The 16831-nt window shown below is 36.6% G+C and overlaps 1 protein-coding gene across 5 annotated transcripts in view; it reads right to left on the bottom strand.

Moving 5' to 3' along the window:
- Positions 1-16831, bottom strand: part of GULP1 (GULP PTB domain containing engulfment adaptor 1) — a 122789-nt gene that overhangs the window by 45224 nt on the left and 60734 nt on the right. For all 5 annotated transcript variants that reach the window (XM_062578479.1, XM_062578481.1, XM_062578478.1 and 2 more), the window contains 2 exons: positions 13115-13190; positions 4775-4836 (listed from right to left, as the gene is read on the bottom strand). In XM_062578479.1, the coding sequence (XP_062434463.1) occupies positions 4775-4836; positions 13115-13142 (90 nt within the window). In that variant the 5' untranslated portion in view covers positions 13143-13190. The remainder of the gene's footprint in view (positions 1-4774; positions 4837-13114; positions 13191-16831) is intronic.

Below are 16831 nucleotides of genomic sequence, written 5' to 3'. Positions count from 1 at the left end.
ACAACAAGGCTATGAAACAAGGGATCCCACTGTTGTCTTCCACTACCTAATGGTGTAGAACTGGTTGCCCACAAAGGCTGGGAATCTGTCTTGCAAGTATTTAAAACTTGAATGCTAGAGAAAAGCTCACAAACCAAGTGAGTGCAAAGAACTGTTGCATAAAACTTCCCCCTAGACAAATAACAGATGGAAAACAGGAGGCCTCTCACCTGTGGCTTACTGCTACAGCACTGATATGTGACATGCAATGCCTGCAAACAAGTGATGCTGCTAAATGATCAACCCCTGGAAGTTTGTACAATTCACTAAGTACCACCAAGAAAGAACCCAGACTACTTTGAAGGGGCTCTATCCTATCCTGCTTCACTATAGCAAGATTGACTTAATAGTGAATTAATCAGAAATAATCTGAGAGATTAACTGCCTACATTGCAAACACTATCATTAATTGCTATTTTTTTTCTACTTTCTATTTTTCTATATTTTTCTTCCTCCCATAAAATTATAGGTTCCATTTCTTATTTGCATTGTAAATTACTTGTAACTGAATTATTTAGACACGAATTAAAATGTAGTTTCTGAAAGGAGCAAGGGATCCTAAACACAATCTGAGGTCTACACAGAAGATGAGCGCTCTGGAGACTAGATCAAAAGCTACTGTTTTGTCTTTTAGTTGCAGTTTAGAACATACTACAAAAATATAACCAATATTCTGTTATCCCACATCCATCTCAAACTAAGAAATCAGTATCTTTACCACAAGCCACCAAAAATATTTCACTAAAACACATGTGCTCTACTGCTCTTCTTAACCCCACAGACAGGAAAGAGTAGAAACAAAGTATCATATGAACTATACTACATAGTTTTGTATCATTTCAGAACTTTTTGAAACCCTTTGTAATTTTTTTTAGTCCTGAGTGGTGAGAGGATCATGCCATGCCAGAGTTCAGTGTGTCATCACACGACGCGCAACAGCAGTTTTTCAGGCTTAGTATAAAGTCAAAGCTACCAATCCAGTAGCATATTAGTGCCAACCCAAACACCAGGCTGTGCTGCAGAACCTCTGATCAGCAAAACGGTTATCTGGCAACACCAATCAGTTCATTTTGAAGGCAGTCAGATATAAAGACACATTTGATTACTTTTTGCTGGGGGGGGGGGGGGAGATGGCCTAAAAATCTAAGAATTAACTTAAGGCAAAAGAGAACTTTCTTCCTGTAGTACGAAAAAGATACAAATATCTGTTCTTATCTATGGAACGTTACAAAAAAGATGACATAATTTTTGATTTCTCTTAAAAACCTTACATCCTGGTAACAAAGTTTGTTAGATGAAAATGGCCATGAAAAATGCCATTATATCTAAATGACCCCTGTATCTCCATATTTGATAAAAAATGTCACCATTATCAAGGTTACAAATGATCTTTTGGGAAAAAAATTGTGATATGTACACTTTCAACTGGAATAATATATTCTATAAACATACAGAACCACAAAGAATCTGAAAGCAAAATTCTCACATCAGTAGGCCAAGATCTCACCTCTAGAGATTAGTGGAACATGAAGAGGCTTATTACTATCACCTTCCACAAGACCAAGACTACAGGTATCAGCAAAACCAAAAAACCCCAAACAAAATCAACATTATATAAAAATAGTATAAATTATTTATTATTAAAAATGAATTATATTTAAGATGTAAATGACTGTTAAATTGATTATTAGTTATAATTACTTACTAGCATCAAAATTATACCAAATATATCCATTTAAACCTTACATAAAAAATTATAGGCTAAATCATCTTCAGAAACAGTGAATTTCATCAGAACACCAAAGGCTATGCAGTCTGGGTACGCTGGAAAGGAAAGATTCACAATTCGTTCTTGCTTAAGAGAACTCTTAATGGGACTCATAGATCCTGGATTGTACTTCCAGAAAAAACAATTCTGCCCATGTTGTTTTATAAAATGGAGTTTTCATAAATGATTCTGGCCATTCACATCCTAAATACAAGATGTTACCAATTCTGTATTAAAAAGTCCTTTCCAATTTGTACCAAGAAGGCCAATTCTGAAAGCTGCAGCCTTCCACTGGTTTCCAATTAACTTGACTAGGTTTGGTCTTTATAAGACATCTAACACACGAAGTGCATTTTACCAATAAGCTTCCATTAGCTCTTAAAAAAACAGTCTTTAGGAATTAAGTAAACAAGACACCTTTTCTAGTTGTTTTTAGCAAACTCATTTTCTGATCATCACAGAAGTAAAAATTAGCTTCAGAAAGATGCTTCTTGTGTCCTACAAATAGGAAGATTTATCACATTTTTCATCTAAAGTAATTCTGATGCAAAAAACTATACAGCAAGTTAACTTGTCCATGTAAAAAAACCTCCTTTGACATTGCTTTCTATCACTAAGTATTATTAGATTTGGTTTTCTGGAGAGTCCATTTTTATTCTTCTTCTCACATAATAGTATTGCTAAATAAGTCAGATGGAAAGGTGTTGCCTTTTCATTTGAACAAATTTAAAAGCTGCACAGATAGAATACCAGAATGCTACAGTGCAGCAGTATCTATGAACATTTGAAAAACATCAGTCTTCACAAATATTGGCTCTGTAGATGTGTCCTGAGTTTTTAATTGGCATTTGGCAACCTAGTTACAGTATGTGGAATTAGTTGGCTAATCTGGTATATATCAAAATGCTATAAAAATCAACTGAAGTATTAATATATATATGTTCTCATCTTAAAACATATTGCAAAATATGATGAAAGCAGTACATGAGAACTGAGATGGAAACCTCATTTAGAGTCAGTAGATTCCTTAGCTGACATATGCAGACATAACAAAACTAACATCAAAAAAAAGCTGTGCAAATTTATTCTAGATCTTAATAAAAAGCCCATGTGGACATCTCAAAACCCTGCACATTCTGGTTGCAAAGCAGAGAAATTTTTTGTTTGTTTTGGAAGAATGAATCAAATATCTGATAGTTCTGAATAATTATTTTCCATCCTGATCCAAAGGCAAAAAACGTGCAACCCTTACTTAAACATCTCCTGCAGTACATTACAGCCTCTTGGGGGTATTCAGACAGAACTTGAGGCAACAGCAAGGTCTAGGAATTCCTGGAAGGTCAGAATCTACACTAAACAGTAGCAGAATTAAGAAAGTATTGGGCATACATTAGCCTAGATATGTATATTAAAAAAAAAAAAAAAAAAAAGATGTTTTTCATATTGAAAGACTTTGTAACAAAGCTGAAACAGACTTCCTTTAGATAGGAATTTCCCACCCCTTCTCCTCTCCCACACTAGTTGATGCTAATCTCCCTTACTCTAACAGGTTTTTGAGTGCCTGTGCTCACACCTATTCATGAGACATGCTCCACTTGCACTCAAGAAAAAGAGAGAGGAAAAAGATGAGAGAAGTTACTTTTTCTGTCTCTGAAGAACACAAAGCAACTGACATTGCTCTGCACCTGCATCAGTAGGAATCACAGCTTCAGCTTGCTGTTTTAACAGAAGAACAACCACTCCAGCAAATATTCCTCCCTCTTAAAAGTTACAATATAAAAGCCAAGGTTAGGCAGTTAAATAGTAATACATTCTTTGGCCAAAAATACATTTTGAGAGCATAAAAATAAAAACATGTTCATGTGGCAACTAGCAGAATGAGGGTCAAGTTTCCACTACAAATGCTTGCTCGGTGTGGCAATGCTAAGCTAAAGAAAAACTGCAAATAGAACAGTGAAGAATACCAATATAAGAAACTAAGTCCTAGTCTGTCAACAAATTTTTTATTTTGTATTTTAAAAAATACCAGTCATGAGATAGAATACAGAGAGCTTTATCTAGAATGGAGCAGGGCGGAATCCTATTGAACTAGTCTCCCACTCTATGGGCAAATAATTGCCAATTACTCAGTTCACTCTGAGTTCTCTTGGTTCGTGTTTCCTCCTCTTTTTAGGTAGAGCATTTTTTAAGTTTCTAAATTCAGGAATATGCACTTCCTATGAAAAGATGTCATTAGACTAAAACACTACTGTAGAACTGTATTGTAACTGGGATGAGAAAGCATCAGAGTAAGACTTCTGATTTTACTGTGCAAAAATCGCATTATCAACCAGGAAGCTCCACCTGAATATAAGGGAGAACTACTTTACCGTGAGAGTGACAGAGCACTGGCACACATTGCCCAGAGAGGTTGTGGAGTCTCCGTCTCTGGAGATATTCAAAACTTGGTTGGACACAATCCTGTACAACATGCTCTAGGTGACCCCGCTTGAGCAGGGGGGTTGGACTAAATGATCTCCAGAGGTCCCTTCCAACCTCAACCATTCTGTGATTCTACCAAATTTCCAAATACTTGATATTTCAGTATACCAAGCAAAGGCCTTGATTCATTGCCTTTGCTATTTTCAGAAGTAGTTCATGCTGTTACTTTTGATTCTTGTGATACTGTAAGCAGCTTGATTCTACTTTCCTTTGCACTCAGAATTTCTATCCAGTTGGCATCCACAGAGCATCAAGCAGAACAGGAGATCAAGAATACTTTCTATTAAACTACAAAGTAATTCAAATAGAGTAAATTGGCTATCATTTAGGAAACAAGTTTTTCATCTGCAAAATATTCATTACTTAGTAAGCTTTTCCTCACCACTTCATTTAGCAAATTCATGTCTGCAATTTTGAAATGAAAATTAAGACAGAATGCACTGTGTTCTAAAGGCAAGAGGACAAGAGAACTTCATATTTTCTTACCTTCGCATTATAGGGAATATAATGCTTCGACAAGGCTTCAGGAGTGTGCATCCATGTTTTGTCTACAGGAAAGCAAAAAGAAGCACTGAATAGATTATCCAATTGTTAAATACAACTATAACCATCTATCTGAAAAGCATCAATCATCCTAATTTTATTCAGATACTATCTGTCCAAAGTAGTTTTTGGGGCTGGAAGGAAAAGCAGTGTATCTTACAACTTCCCAAACCTTTACATGAAGCAACTTTCATGTAAATTTCAAAATTATTTTTGAAAAATTATCAAAGTGAAAATGAATAGAAAAACAGCCCTATTCTTTCCATACCTAAACAGAAGAAACTCAGATTGCAGTAAATGATTCAGCAATTCAGATCTTACATAATCTTTCATTATGTATTCTAAATAAACTTGCATATTTTCCCTTAATAATTTTCACATCTCAGAAGACCACACTGTCATCTTACTTTTCCGTCTGTGCATTTTATATGGTGACATGAATTCGCTGTTTATATCTTCCTCCCTTTTTAAGGATCATTTAAAATGAATAATGTAAGATGGAATTCTAAACATTAAAAATATATTATTTGTATCAGTAGTTCAGAAATCCTGTAAAAATGCTTTCAAATGAAGAAGCTTTAAAATGTATGAAGACTCAAAGTTCTGAAGTGTATTACCAACTGCAGGAGAAATTCTACAACACAAGAGAGTATTTTATTTTCCATACATTCAATAGGGAGTAGTATTTTCAACATGAGACTTCTGTATTAATTGGCATGAATTAAAGTCACAAAACCTGGAATGTTATGGAATTAAGTAACATAATAGCTTAAAAGAAAATTCTAGCCTTGGATATTGCCTTTAATAGGAGTTGCAATAGAGCAATTAACTCTTCTCTAGTCATGCACAAGAATAAACTTCAGTTAATTTCTTTGGTCTTATCAAGAGCAAAAGCTGCAAAATTTACTGACATTAAACGAACAAGAAAATTTTGAAACATACGAGAAGCAAAAAAACCTGTAAAACAAGGTAGTTACCACAGTCACAACTGTAACAGGATCAAAACTCCAAAGCTGGAGCAGATTTTTCTTCTTTAAGCAAATTTCACTCTATATGACAAAATGTTCAGGTCCATCACTGAAGAGTGATATTGCCACTTCTTGATTAAGGAAGCATGATTCCTCCATTCAAAGGCACCCATGAGTACGCTTTTGCACTGAAGTGGCTCTTCCCCTATCTGGTTGTGGCTTGTGACTGGAATATTGGAACCAGGAATGGAACTAGTACCCCAAAATACATTCAGAACTGAAGCCTAGTCTCTGTACAGTGTACAATATCAAAAGTTGAGGTTATGCAGAACGAAAAAAGTGACAGTGTGAATTAGAAATATTGAAATAAAGCCTGATAACTCAAAAAAATAACTGTAAGCATTATATTTCAATTCACTGCAGTAGTGAAAGTCAGACAAGCAAAGTAGTCTCTGCGGTTGACTGAAAGACCCAGATGCAGAAGAAGCAGTCACATAAGGCAGGAATCCTCTCTGTTCCATAATGTTTACTCCAGCAGAGCAAAGACCTCCACAGAGGAAAGTTCAGCTCTGAAATATGTCTGCACCTTGCTGACAAAAACATTGAAATTCCCTGTCTCTTACATCTCAACAATTTACTAGCTTCTGCAGGATACTGGCATATTTCTGAATTTTTAGTAGTAAAAATTCAATAGTAAAAGCGCCCCAAAGTAATATTTTGAGTCTCAGAAAATAAAGTAAAATAAAAAATCCCCCAATCACTTCATTAACTAGCACCAGCACAATAGGGCCTTATCATTTTTATAAACAGATTAATGAGTAGATAGGTACCAATAATGTTTGAATGTTTCCATGTACCTTCTTCCCATCCCCAAGCAGGACAAGTTCAAAGTTGAAAAAAGATACTATTTAACTTGGGGACCAAGTCTGAAAGACTGATGTTAATTAAGCAGCTGGTTTTCATTCTGCTATTATTACTAGATACAAAGCTTTACTACACACATTGTTGTGAAACCATCCACTTGCCTACCAACCTCCAACCGTAATGCCACAACAGAGATTGTGGTAACAAAGTAACACTGTCAGAAACGCATTCCCATGAATCTTGGTGCCCTAATTCAGAAGAGATAAGAAAACATGGGTGGTTGCTGTCAGCTGATAAGGAGGAAGAAATCTGTAAGTCACTGGGGTACCAAAAAGATGTCAGGACTCTTTGAAGACTCATGCCATTGATTAAAACCTTGAGTCAGCAAGCAGCATTTCCAACTTGCACATACAAATCAGCAGATCCTGTGACACAGGATTAAATTTTCCATTGATGTTAGAAGCTTATTTGCTAAAAGCAGGTAACAATTAAAAGGATGGTGGTATTTTTGAAAAAATCTCTAACACTGAACAAAAATCAGTGAGAGGCAAAATTCACATTCATAGTAAAGACTTGCAAAACAATGCAGATACTAGTAAATTCTTGTTATGAGTGTCTCCTGCTGAATTATAAGCTCTGATTTTGGACTCATGTCATTATTTTTCAACAACTGTTTGAAATACTGTTTTGAGGTAGTTTGATTCAACAATTGAAAAACACCAGATTTCAGAACAGGTTTTGCAAACCATCCTAAAAACTATGAAAAAAGAAAACCCATTAAAAAGGTATTCTTTAAATAGGTGAGCTAAACATGGCTTGCTATTTATTTTACCCCTTACTTCTAAAGTCAATTTTAAATGAGTTTTCATGGTTTACTAAATTATTCATTCTGAAGCAATAAACAAAAAATGAAACCCTACTACAAAACACAATGAAAAAACACAGTCCACATTATTATTTTATTGGTTATATAGCAGGAAAATCTAGAGACTTCACAAATAAGTAATACAGTAAGTCCTTAAAAAGAGCCTTAAAAGCCCAAATAAAACAAAACTGACAAATGCATGCATCTAACTTGATAAAAGTAGAAAGTGAAGCGACTTGTGCTATCATACCTCAAAAACCATACCTATTTTATACCTTGTCTGAAGCTCTTAACTTATGTTGCCTTGCACTTAATATCTGCATGAAAGTTCAAAGAACTGCCCAGATATTTTTTGAAAATTATGAATCCGAACCATCTAAAGACGATAGAAACAAGTAGGATCACAGCCTGAATGAGAATTTCTAGGAGGCCAACCCATGAGCCATGCGGTGGGCTTTTCCCAAACCTACTGCCAATGTGAGAGAGAAAAGAGGGAAAAGGGAACAGTGCTGAGAATTCAAGTGCACATGGCAAGCCACAGCCCCACTTAAGAGAGTCAGTAATTCTTTAACTTACGTGCAACACCTTCTCAAATACACCACATGCTAAATATGCAGTTCAGACTGAGCTTCCCTATAGTAAAACAGCATCCAACCTAATTTTCAAGAGAACTCTATGTGGGTGAAAGGCTTCTCAGGTTTTGCTCTCTGCCTACGTGCACTCATCGACTAAGACTGGTAGAAGTGCATTAAATTAACATTTTGAAGATGCATGGTTTTAGAGACGGATTGCAAGGAGGGGAGAGGCTGGGCACCTTCATGGTAAGATGCTTAACTCAATTGAGATCTCAGTCCCTTCTTGGTCCCTCTGGATCATGCCAGCTCTTTTCTATTATAACGAAAAAGTCCTTTTACAATGTACATTTCACGCCAAGTGCTCCTTGCACCAGGAAGCACTGGTTTGAGTCACTGCAGAAGCCTGACTGGTGGTTGAGTAGGGTAAGGGGCCATGTTCATGGAACACGCACATAAAACAAGGATCCAGAAGTGTGCTGCACTTTAAATTATGAATGACGACATTATCTTAGAGAACAGTCACAACTGGCCATTGTTTGTAGCAAAAAGAAAAGCAGTAACAGTGCTGAAGAGTTGTTCCCTTTTTGAGATACCTTCCTCTCCACGTTACTTATTGCCCTTAAATATTATAGAACTGATGTAGTAGAGAGGTATAGTTGAACTATTTTTTCCAAATAGTGAAACCCTGCTTAATAGGGCAACATCAAGCAAGCTTCCCCAAACCCCACACTTATACATGTGACAGGTGTAAGATCTACTTAACCCTGTTCTCAAAGCATTTATCAAATCATAAGTCTGAGTGGCCATTACACTTGACACAGAGAGAACATAAGACACCTATCTGAATACCCTTTCAGTGTTACAGTGAAAATGCAATCAATTCCAGAAGAACTAAACCTTATTCCCTACTGAAGCAAAATCCCTTTGACAACAGACATTTTCCTCACTAATAGAAGAGATTTTGGAATCTTTCAGTCTTTCTCACGTTTTACGAAATTTTCTTTATATGAAAAGATCTTACAAGAATCAGCTTAGTCTTCTAAAGAAGAAAATCCTACAAGATCAGTGCTACATCTATTAATGATCAAAAAGCAAAAAGCTTATTTTTTCAGTGTGTTTACATACACTCTATTTCACTTACACCAGATTTTTTTTAAAAAGTGTTTTTCTTTTCTTTCTTTCTTTTTTTTTTTTTTAACAGTATTAAGGTATTCTTTACTGTTAAAAAAAAACATACCTCACAAACCACACTTTTGCTAGTCAGAACACCTATTCTATCTTATGCGAAGTGTTTTCTTGACTACAAGCAATACTGATACCTTAAACAAAATTAGATTTAATGTTTGGTACTAGAATTTCCATTTGGATTATTAACAATCATTATTATTATTAACAATCATACATCTACCAACATTCTTCTAAAATCACCTTCTATAGGAATAAACTACAGAGACTCAGCACAATCTGTGTTTAGTAACAGAGGTTAATAACCCAAAAATGTACAGGCCGATACCAAGAAATATATATGGTGCAAAAATGGTTTTTTTTTTAAAGCATAAAATGTGCCTTGGAGACACATACATTCCATAGATCAGAGTGGTTGAGGTTGGAAAGGACCTGTGGAGATCTAGTCCAAAGCCACTGCTCAAGCATGGTCACATAGAGCATACTGCCTAGGAGCATGTCCAGACAGCTTTTGAATGACCCCAAGAATGGAAACTGGGCAGCCTCTCTGGGCAGCCTGTTGCGCTCTTCGACCACTCTCACAGTGAAGTGCTTTTTTGAGTTCAAGTGAAATTTCGTGTGTTTGTGCCCGTTGCCTCTCATCATGTCGCCGGGCACCAGCGTGAAGAGTCTGGCTCCATCGTCTTGACACCCTCCCTTCAGTTACTTATTCGCATTGGTAAGACTTCCCCCTTCCTCCAGCCTTCTCTTCTCCAGGCTGCATAATCGCAGCTCTCAGCGTTTCTTCATATGAGAGCTGCTCCAGCGCCGTAATTATTTAATAGCCCTCTGCTGGGCGCTCTGCAGTAGCTCCCTGCGTGTCTTGTGTTGGTGAGCCCAGAACTGGACGCAGCCCAGGGCTGAGTAGATGGGAAGGTTTATCGTCTTCCCGCGACCTGCTGGCAGCGCCCTTCCTGATGCAGCCCAGGATACCGTTGGCTGTCTTTGCTCCGAGGACCGTTACTGGCTTGCGATCGACTTGTTCACCAGGGCTTTCCCTGCAGAGCTACTTTCTCGCAGGTATGCTCCAAGCACTTACTGGTGCGTGAAGTTATTTCTCCCTGAACACAGGATTCTGCACTTGCCCTTGTTGAACTTCATGAGGTCCCTCTCTGCCCAACTCTTCAGCTTATCCAGGTCTCTCTGAATGGCAGCACAGACCTCTGGTGTATCAGCCACCTCTGTTTTTTATCATCAGCAGACTTCCTGAGGGTGTACTTTGACCTTTCATCCTGGTCACTGATGAATAAGTTGAACAAGACTGGCCCCAGTACTGACCCTTGGGGGACACTACTAGCTAACTTCTAATTAGACTCTGTGCCACTGATCACAACCCTCTGAGCTCTGCCTTTCAGCCAGTTGTCTATCCACCTCACTGTCTACTCATCTAACCTGCACTTCCTGAGCTTACCTATTGAGGATGTTAGGGGAGGCAGAGTTGAAAGTGCTGAAGTCAAGGTATTCAATGTCCTCTGCTCTTCCCTCATCTACCCAGCCAGTCATTCCATCACAGAAGGCGATCAGATTGGTTAAGCGTGATTTCCCCTTGGTGAATCCATGCTGACTACTCCTGATCACCTTCTTTTCCTCCATATGTCTGGAGATGACATCCAGAATGAGTGGTTTCATCACCTTTCCAGGGATAGAGGTGAGGCTGACTGGCCTATAGTTGCCTGGATCCTCCTCCTTGCCCTTTCTGAAGGCTGGAGTGACACTGGCTTTCTTCCAGTCCTCAGACATCTCTCCTGTTCTCCATGAGCTTTCAGAGAGGATGGAGAGTGGCCTAGCCATGACGTCCACCAGCTCCGTCAGCACACATGGGTGCAGGCTGTCAGTGTCTGTGGACTTACGAGTGTCAAGTTTTTTTTAAATGATCTCTAACCTGATATATTATTTTGTGTGAGCATATGAGTTTGAAGCTGAAAAACATATATCCATCTGGAAGTGACAACTGAGAAAATCTGTCAGTGAAAGGTCAGCTGATGCTCTTTTCAGAGACCAACACTTTTTATAATTCAAATTCTTCAAATTTGTATATTACTGCTTTAATTTTTTTCATTCATTAAAATGAAAAATCATTGAAATAAATTTTGACTGTGTACTATACAACCATACCTTAGTAGGAATCACAGTGACTACTTTGTTTTCCTGGGACTTCTGGTCGTATAAAACTATTGATTAAACTAGAGAAATATTTTGAAGTAAGGTGTGTTAGAATATTAAAAGCCTGCTGCTTGTATAAGCATGGGAGTTAGATTTGCACATTGTAGTTTGAAATGGTTGCTGCTACCCTCCTTTTTTTTCCAATTTGCATTTTAAAAAACATTTTCAATCTTACTGAAGCTTTTTCATTTTACTATTTTAATGTTGCGGAATTAGAAAAATTAAAACAAAGGTCAATTAGCTTTTTTTCCAGTTACTGAAACTGAATCAATTTGCATCCTCTACAACATCAATAAAATCTAGTGGTTTCACATCTATTTCAGGACTAAATTTAGTCCAAAGTGGATATATGTTCCTACATTTTTAACACTGTTTTGAGAAAAAGTTTTGCTTTTTTACTCCTAGGTTTGGATTACAGTCATTCTGTATTTAGATAAGTCTCTATCTAAAAGAAACTAGATTTCTTTTACGTTCCTTATGAAACAAAACCAACAAATGCTAGCTCATTTTTGTTTACTTACATGAACCAGCTCCAATACTAATGCCAAAAATTGGCAAAATGTGCCAAATTTAACTGAGAGATGAACCTTTATTCACTAAAAATAAAACACATTAGTGCTTTCTAGTTTGTGTATACACATGACATGTATGCACAAGCACGTAAGAACAAATATTTAAGTCGTCCATATTCATAGAACAGTATGCTAAAAATGAGAAAACATAGCAAAGATCTCTTACAACAATACATTAAAATCCCTAAACTGCCCAAACTGCATCAAAGACTGGGATTATCAAGATATAAATGTACCTTAAGACTAACAGAACTGATTACTTCTTGCACTACAATCTTCAATGGTATTTGAAGAGATTAAAAAAATTTCAAAGTGATCACCTACCACACCAGACTTTAAAAGAAAAATTAAGCTGACTCATCAGCACCCATGAGCCAAAATTGGATCATGAAACAGAAGCTCCTACTACTGTGATAGATGCATGTTTTCACAAGTTTTGTCATGCTCAGTGAAGCAGCAGGAACACTCATAAAATTGCTCTCAAATTTATTTTTAATAGAGGAATGAAGGAGATTCATAGAAGATAACCCTATTAAAGTAACTTTGGATTAACCTGCATCTACTCATCAAGAAACAGAAAATAAAATGTATATTTTTTTTTTACAGTTCTTGAATCATAATATTTCTACAACAGAAAATGCTCCATAATATATGTAAATTGGTAGTTCAAACAACTTCTAATTAATCAGTAGAAAGGCTATCATTCTTTGGACAGGTACTGAGTATTTTCCTGTCTAAAAGTTGTATTTAATCACAAACAGATCATGAAAAGAGGATAAGCAAGCTGAAAGGGCAATATACTTATCTCCGAATATTTAGTGGTTTGTAATACTTTTAGAAAGGGTACATTGCAGATTGCTGCGAGCTCCAAATAGATTCCTAAAGCTAAGAAATATTCTGTTGTATGAGATATTCAGAATATTAAAGCATGCTTTCTAGAACAGCTTCTCCAAAAATATGACCCAATGAATGTATATAATAAACGCAGAAATTAAATCCCTAGAAGTTCTAACAGCATCCAGCAAGAACATCTGGGGAGATGGATTACTTACCTTTCTTCCTGCTAAAAGCACGATTCATGTTGCAAATATATCCAAATATGTTTGCGTTTTTCTTCCCCACTTTAACCTGCAGAACAACACATACAAAAAAAGCCAGAAAAGTCCATTATTATATTTGGAATTAGCAGATTATCCTCATATTAAAAGAAATGCAAGTGATTTTAATGATTCTGAAGTAATTCAGAGAAATAAAATGAAGTATGCTTTGTTGAGGAAGAAACTGCAGTTTTGAAAAGGTCTGAGTGAGTTAGGATCCTTAATATAAAAGGACATTTTCCAGCTTTCTGTGAAGCTCTTTCCACTGAGATTTTTGAGACAAGCAGATGGTCTTACATGTATACATGAAGACAAATATTATGCATGAACTTTATAATGAATGCTGAATATGGGGGTCCATAAAAACATTTGGTCCACATATTCACTGCCCTGTTTTGTGCCATTTAGGCTGCCAGCTTACTTTAGGCTATGCTTCCACCTTCATATGAGCTGGACTATCGAAAAAAGCACAATACAGAATTTCTTACTCATACAGGGGATTCGATACTGAAAAAATTTCCTTCAATCAGTGCGACAACCTTCTTGCTCCAATTATGTCGGAACTTGAAAGCCTTACTGGTATCTACCTCATCTGATAGCTGTATTTGACTCTTCCAAGTTCAACTTGCTACACTGTTGCTCGTGTTTATAGGATAACAGAATTTGTAATATATTGTGTATTTTCTTCTTACACACACAAAAATATTCCTTCAAATTCTTATCTTGATTTTAAATTCACAACATATTAGAATTTTCTTTTAATATTTTGCAGAAAAAAACCACAAAGTCCAAAACAATTCTATTTTGTAATTCAGTCAAATTTTTCCTTTTTTCCCTGACATACTTAAAAGATAATCCACCACCTCCCTCCATTCAGTTCAGATCCTCTAGTCAAAAGCTTCCCTCTTATAGTAATCCAGTCCAAAGATTGAGCATGAGAAAAAGAAAATCAAAGCATCTGGTATCAAATTAACTCTAAAATCACCTAGATTATTATACTTGCTTTTAACAGAAACAGAAGTTAAGCTAACATTTCAAACAGCAAATTCCGGGTGGCCAAATTCCTCTAATTCCATATTTATTGCAAATTTATGAACACTTTTTAATGATTCTTGGACTCTTTTTCAAATAAATACATTCAATATCTATTAAGAAATTATATTCCAATTTCTATGTAGTTAGCTATATCTTTTAGATTGGAATCTGTGGGTAATTACTCTGTGGGTAATCTAAACTCTTATTTTCAAATTATCACAGGTTTGGCAAGACTTCTTTTCTCTGAGAATAAGGCAATAATCATTGTCTACCTAATTGGCAATGTATTATCCTATATGTGCAACAAACCTACGTTTACTTTAATACATTTCTGTCAATAAAAAAAAAATACAGAAATGACTTAGGCAACAATCAGGAATTTTTAATGTATTAACACTTAAGCAGTGAACTAATCACATGAAATGTTATTAAAAAGCAAGAGAAATGATTAACAACATACATGTTTTTAAAATACACTTGAGTATTTACTCAAACTTCAATATAAACAACTCCATGAACCTCTCAGAGGCATGAAAAGCAGGTGGTTAAGTGCTGCACAAATGTTCATATTTCAAAAGACAGATTTCAAAAAAGTTTATTTGCTTTTAAATATTAAGGATTTTAGAGACACTGTACTGCTGGTTGTCTGGTGAGGACCTCAGACAACAGATGACAGATTGGTTTTAAAATCACACAACAGCAAGAACTTACGACTTGCAGATTATCTCCACCTTCCAGCGAAAAACTGTGTACGCTTAGTTTTGTGAGCAGGAGTCCCGCACATTTTAAAATACTACAATGCAAACATAAGTGGAAAGGGATAAGGTTTGAGCTCTCTCCAGAATCCCTAAAGCTGTGTATTGGGCAACACACTGGTATCAGACCATGAGAACCAGCAATAGCAAGTTTTCGAATGGGAAAAGAGCAAAGCATTGGTTAAATGCATCTTTGCTAACAACGTACCAGCAGACAAACAAGCCAAATAAAAACATGCTGTTCTCTGATTGTAGATGCAAGACAGGTTTTCTAATAGAATCCAATTCAGTTTCTCCCAATGCTTTACAAATAATTAATAACCAAAGCTGCTGAAAGAAACTAAACTGCAGAACAGTGTTATAAGCTTGTAATGAAATCGAAAGGAAGAAGACTCCACTACGGTGCAGGGGACCCACTGCAGAAGCGCTGTCAGCATAGGCTGATCATTCTATCAAGTCATCTGTTCAGAAAGCCTAAAGCAGTGTTAACTACCAAAGCATTAGGAAATGTGGACCAAAATAGTACATTGCTCATCATGTAGGAAGACACACCTATGCAAAGAATGTTTTCTTCCTTATTACTAGCAGATTTCTTCAGCTTTGTCCAGAAAATCAAACCTTGTTTGGAAAGGTAAACTTGCACGTGAAATCAAAGTGATTAGTTGCCAAAACGCAAAGATTTTGAACAGGTGAAAAATTAAGGAAACTTTGGGTTACTTGAGGTTATTTACTTTAAGGCAGGAAGAAGACCAGAGAGCTTAGAAAGTAAGTTCATAGGAGAACAGCCAAACCCCCTAAGGCAGAGTCTGGGCAGGGAGGTGTCAGTCTGAACGCTAATCACATGGCACGGGAAGTTGAGCGTATAAACTACCATAGGAAATGAACAGTAACAGGAAAAAGCAAATGTATTTATCATCTCCTTTTCCTTTTGTCTTCACTTTCATCAACCCCTCACTTGTAATGGTTGAGATGCTCGTCCAAGTAAGGAAGAAACTGCTGCCAACAAAATAGTAAGAGCTGGGAGGAACCTGGTAGATTCGGTGACTGGTGCTGTGGGTGCTGAAATAGTCACCTCTGCAATTACTTTTCACCACTAATTATAGTGTCTGTTGTGGTCTTCTATGCTCTATTCTGCAAAGGAAGCAGAACAAAAGGAAGGAAAGCGGCAGCCTTCCAGCCTCAAACATAAGCAATCACAATCCTTCCCGGCTGCAGAAACAATACTGAAGCTTCCAAACCTCTTTAGATAGACATCTGCAAATGCCTGTGGGCTCCATCAGTTTTGTGTTTTGATGCGTTTTCTAAATTTAGTGCTGCCTCAGATGAGCAAGGGTGTATTTATGAAAGGGATGGAAACCACCAAACCTAACTGGTCTCGTTCGTCTCCTACCTGCTTGTAGTAATTGAGCATTCCTCAGGATATGTTTGAGGCTTCCTCCCCATACAGCCCATCCCCTCATATGCCACAGGTTATAAGGATCACTTGAGCCGAACTGTTTTTTTCTTCAATACCTTCTTCACTCTGCAACTAATTCTTCCAAAACAGTCAATCCTGCCACTTCTCCCTGGATACACAGTGTTTCCGCACTAACCCAAATTTAGCTTAGCTTTGAAAGAACCAAAGATTTTTTTTAAACTCCTAGAATCCAGCCTTTCAAACATACTGTTGCTTTTGAACATACTTTCTTAAAGAATGAAACATAGATTATCTCAAATCCTGTTTTCAAAAGGGCTGCAGTATTTTAGAATGTTATTCATTGATTTGAAATGACTCATAGGTTTATAAGTTACTTTTGAAGGTAAGATGAGGAATTTTGAAATATGGTAACAGCTTCAAAACTTTTCCTGAGTTAGACCAAAACTTCATTATAAATATTGTCCT

This window comes from Rhea pennata, chromosome 6, assembly GCF_028389875.1.
Source record: "Rhea pennata isolate bPtePen1 chromosome 6, bPtePen1.pri, whole genome shotgun sequence".
In the NCBI taxonomy this organism is placed as follows: Eukaryota; Metazoa; Chordata; class Aves; order Rheiformes; family Rheidae; genus Rhea; species Rhea pennata.
Note: the sequence above shows the minus strand (reverse complement) of the source record. Positions and strands in the feature narration are given on the sequence as shown.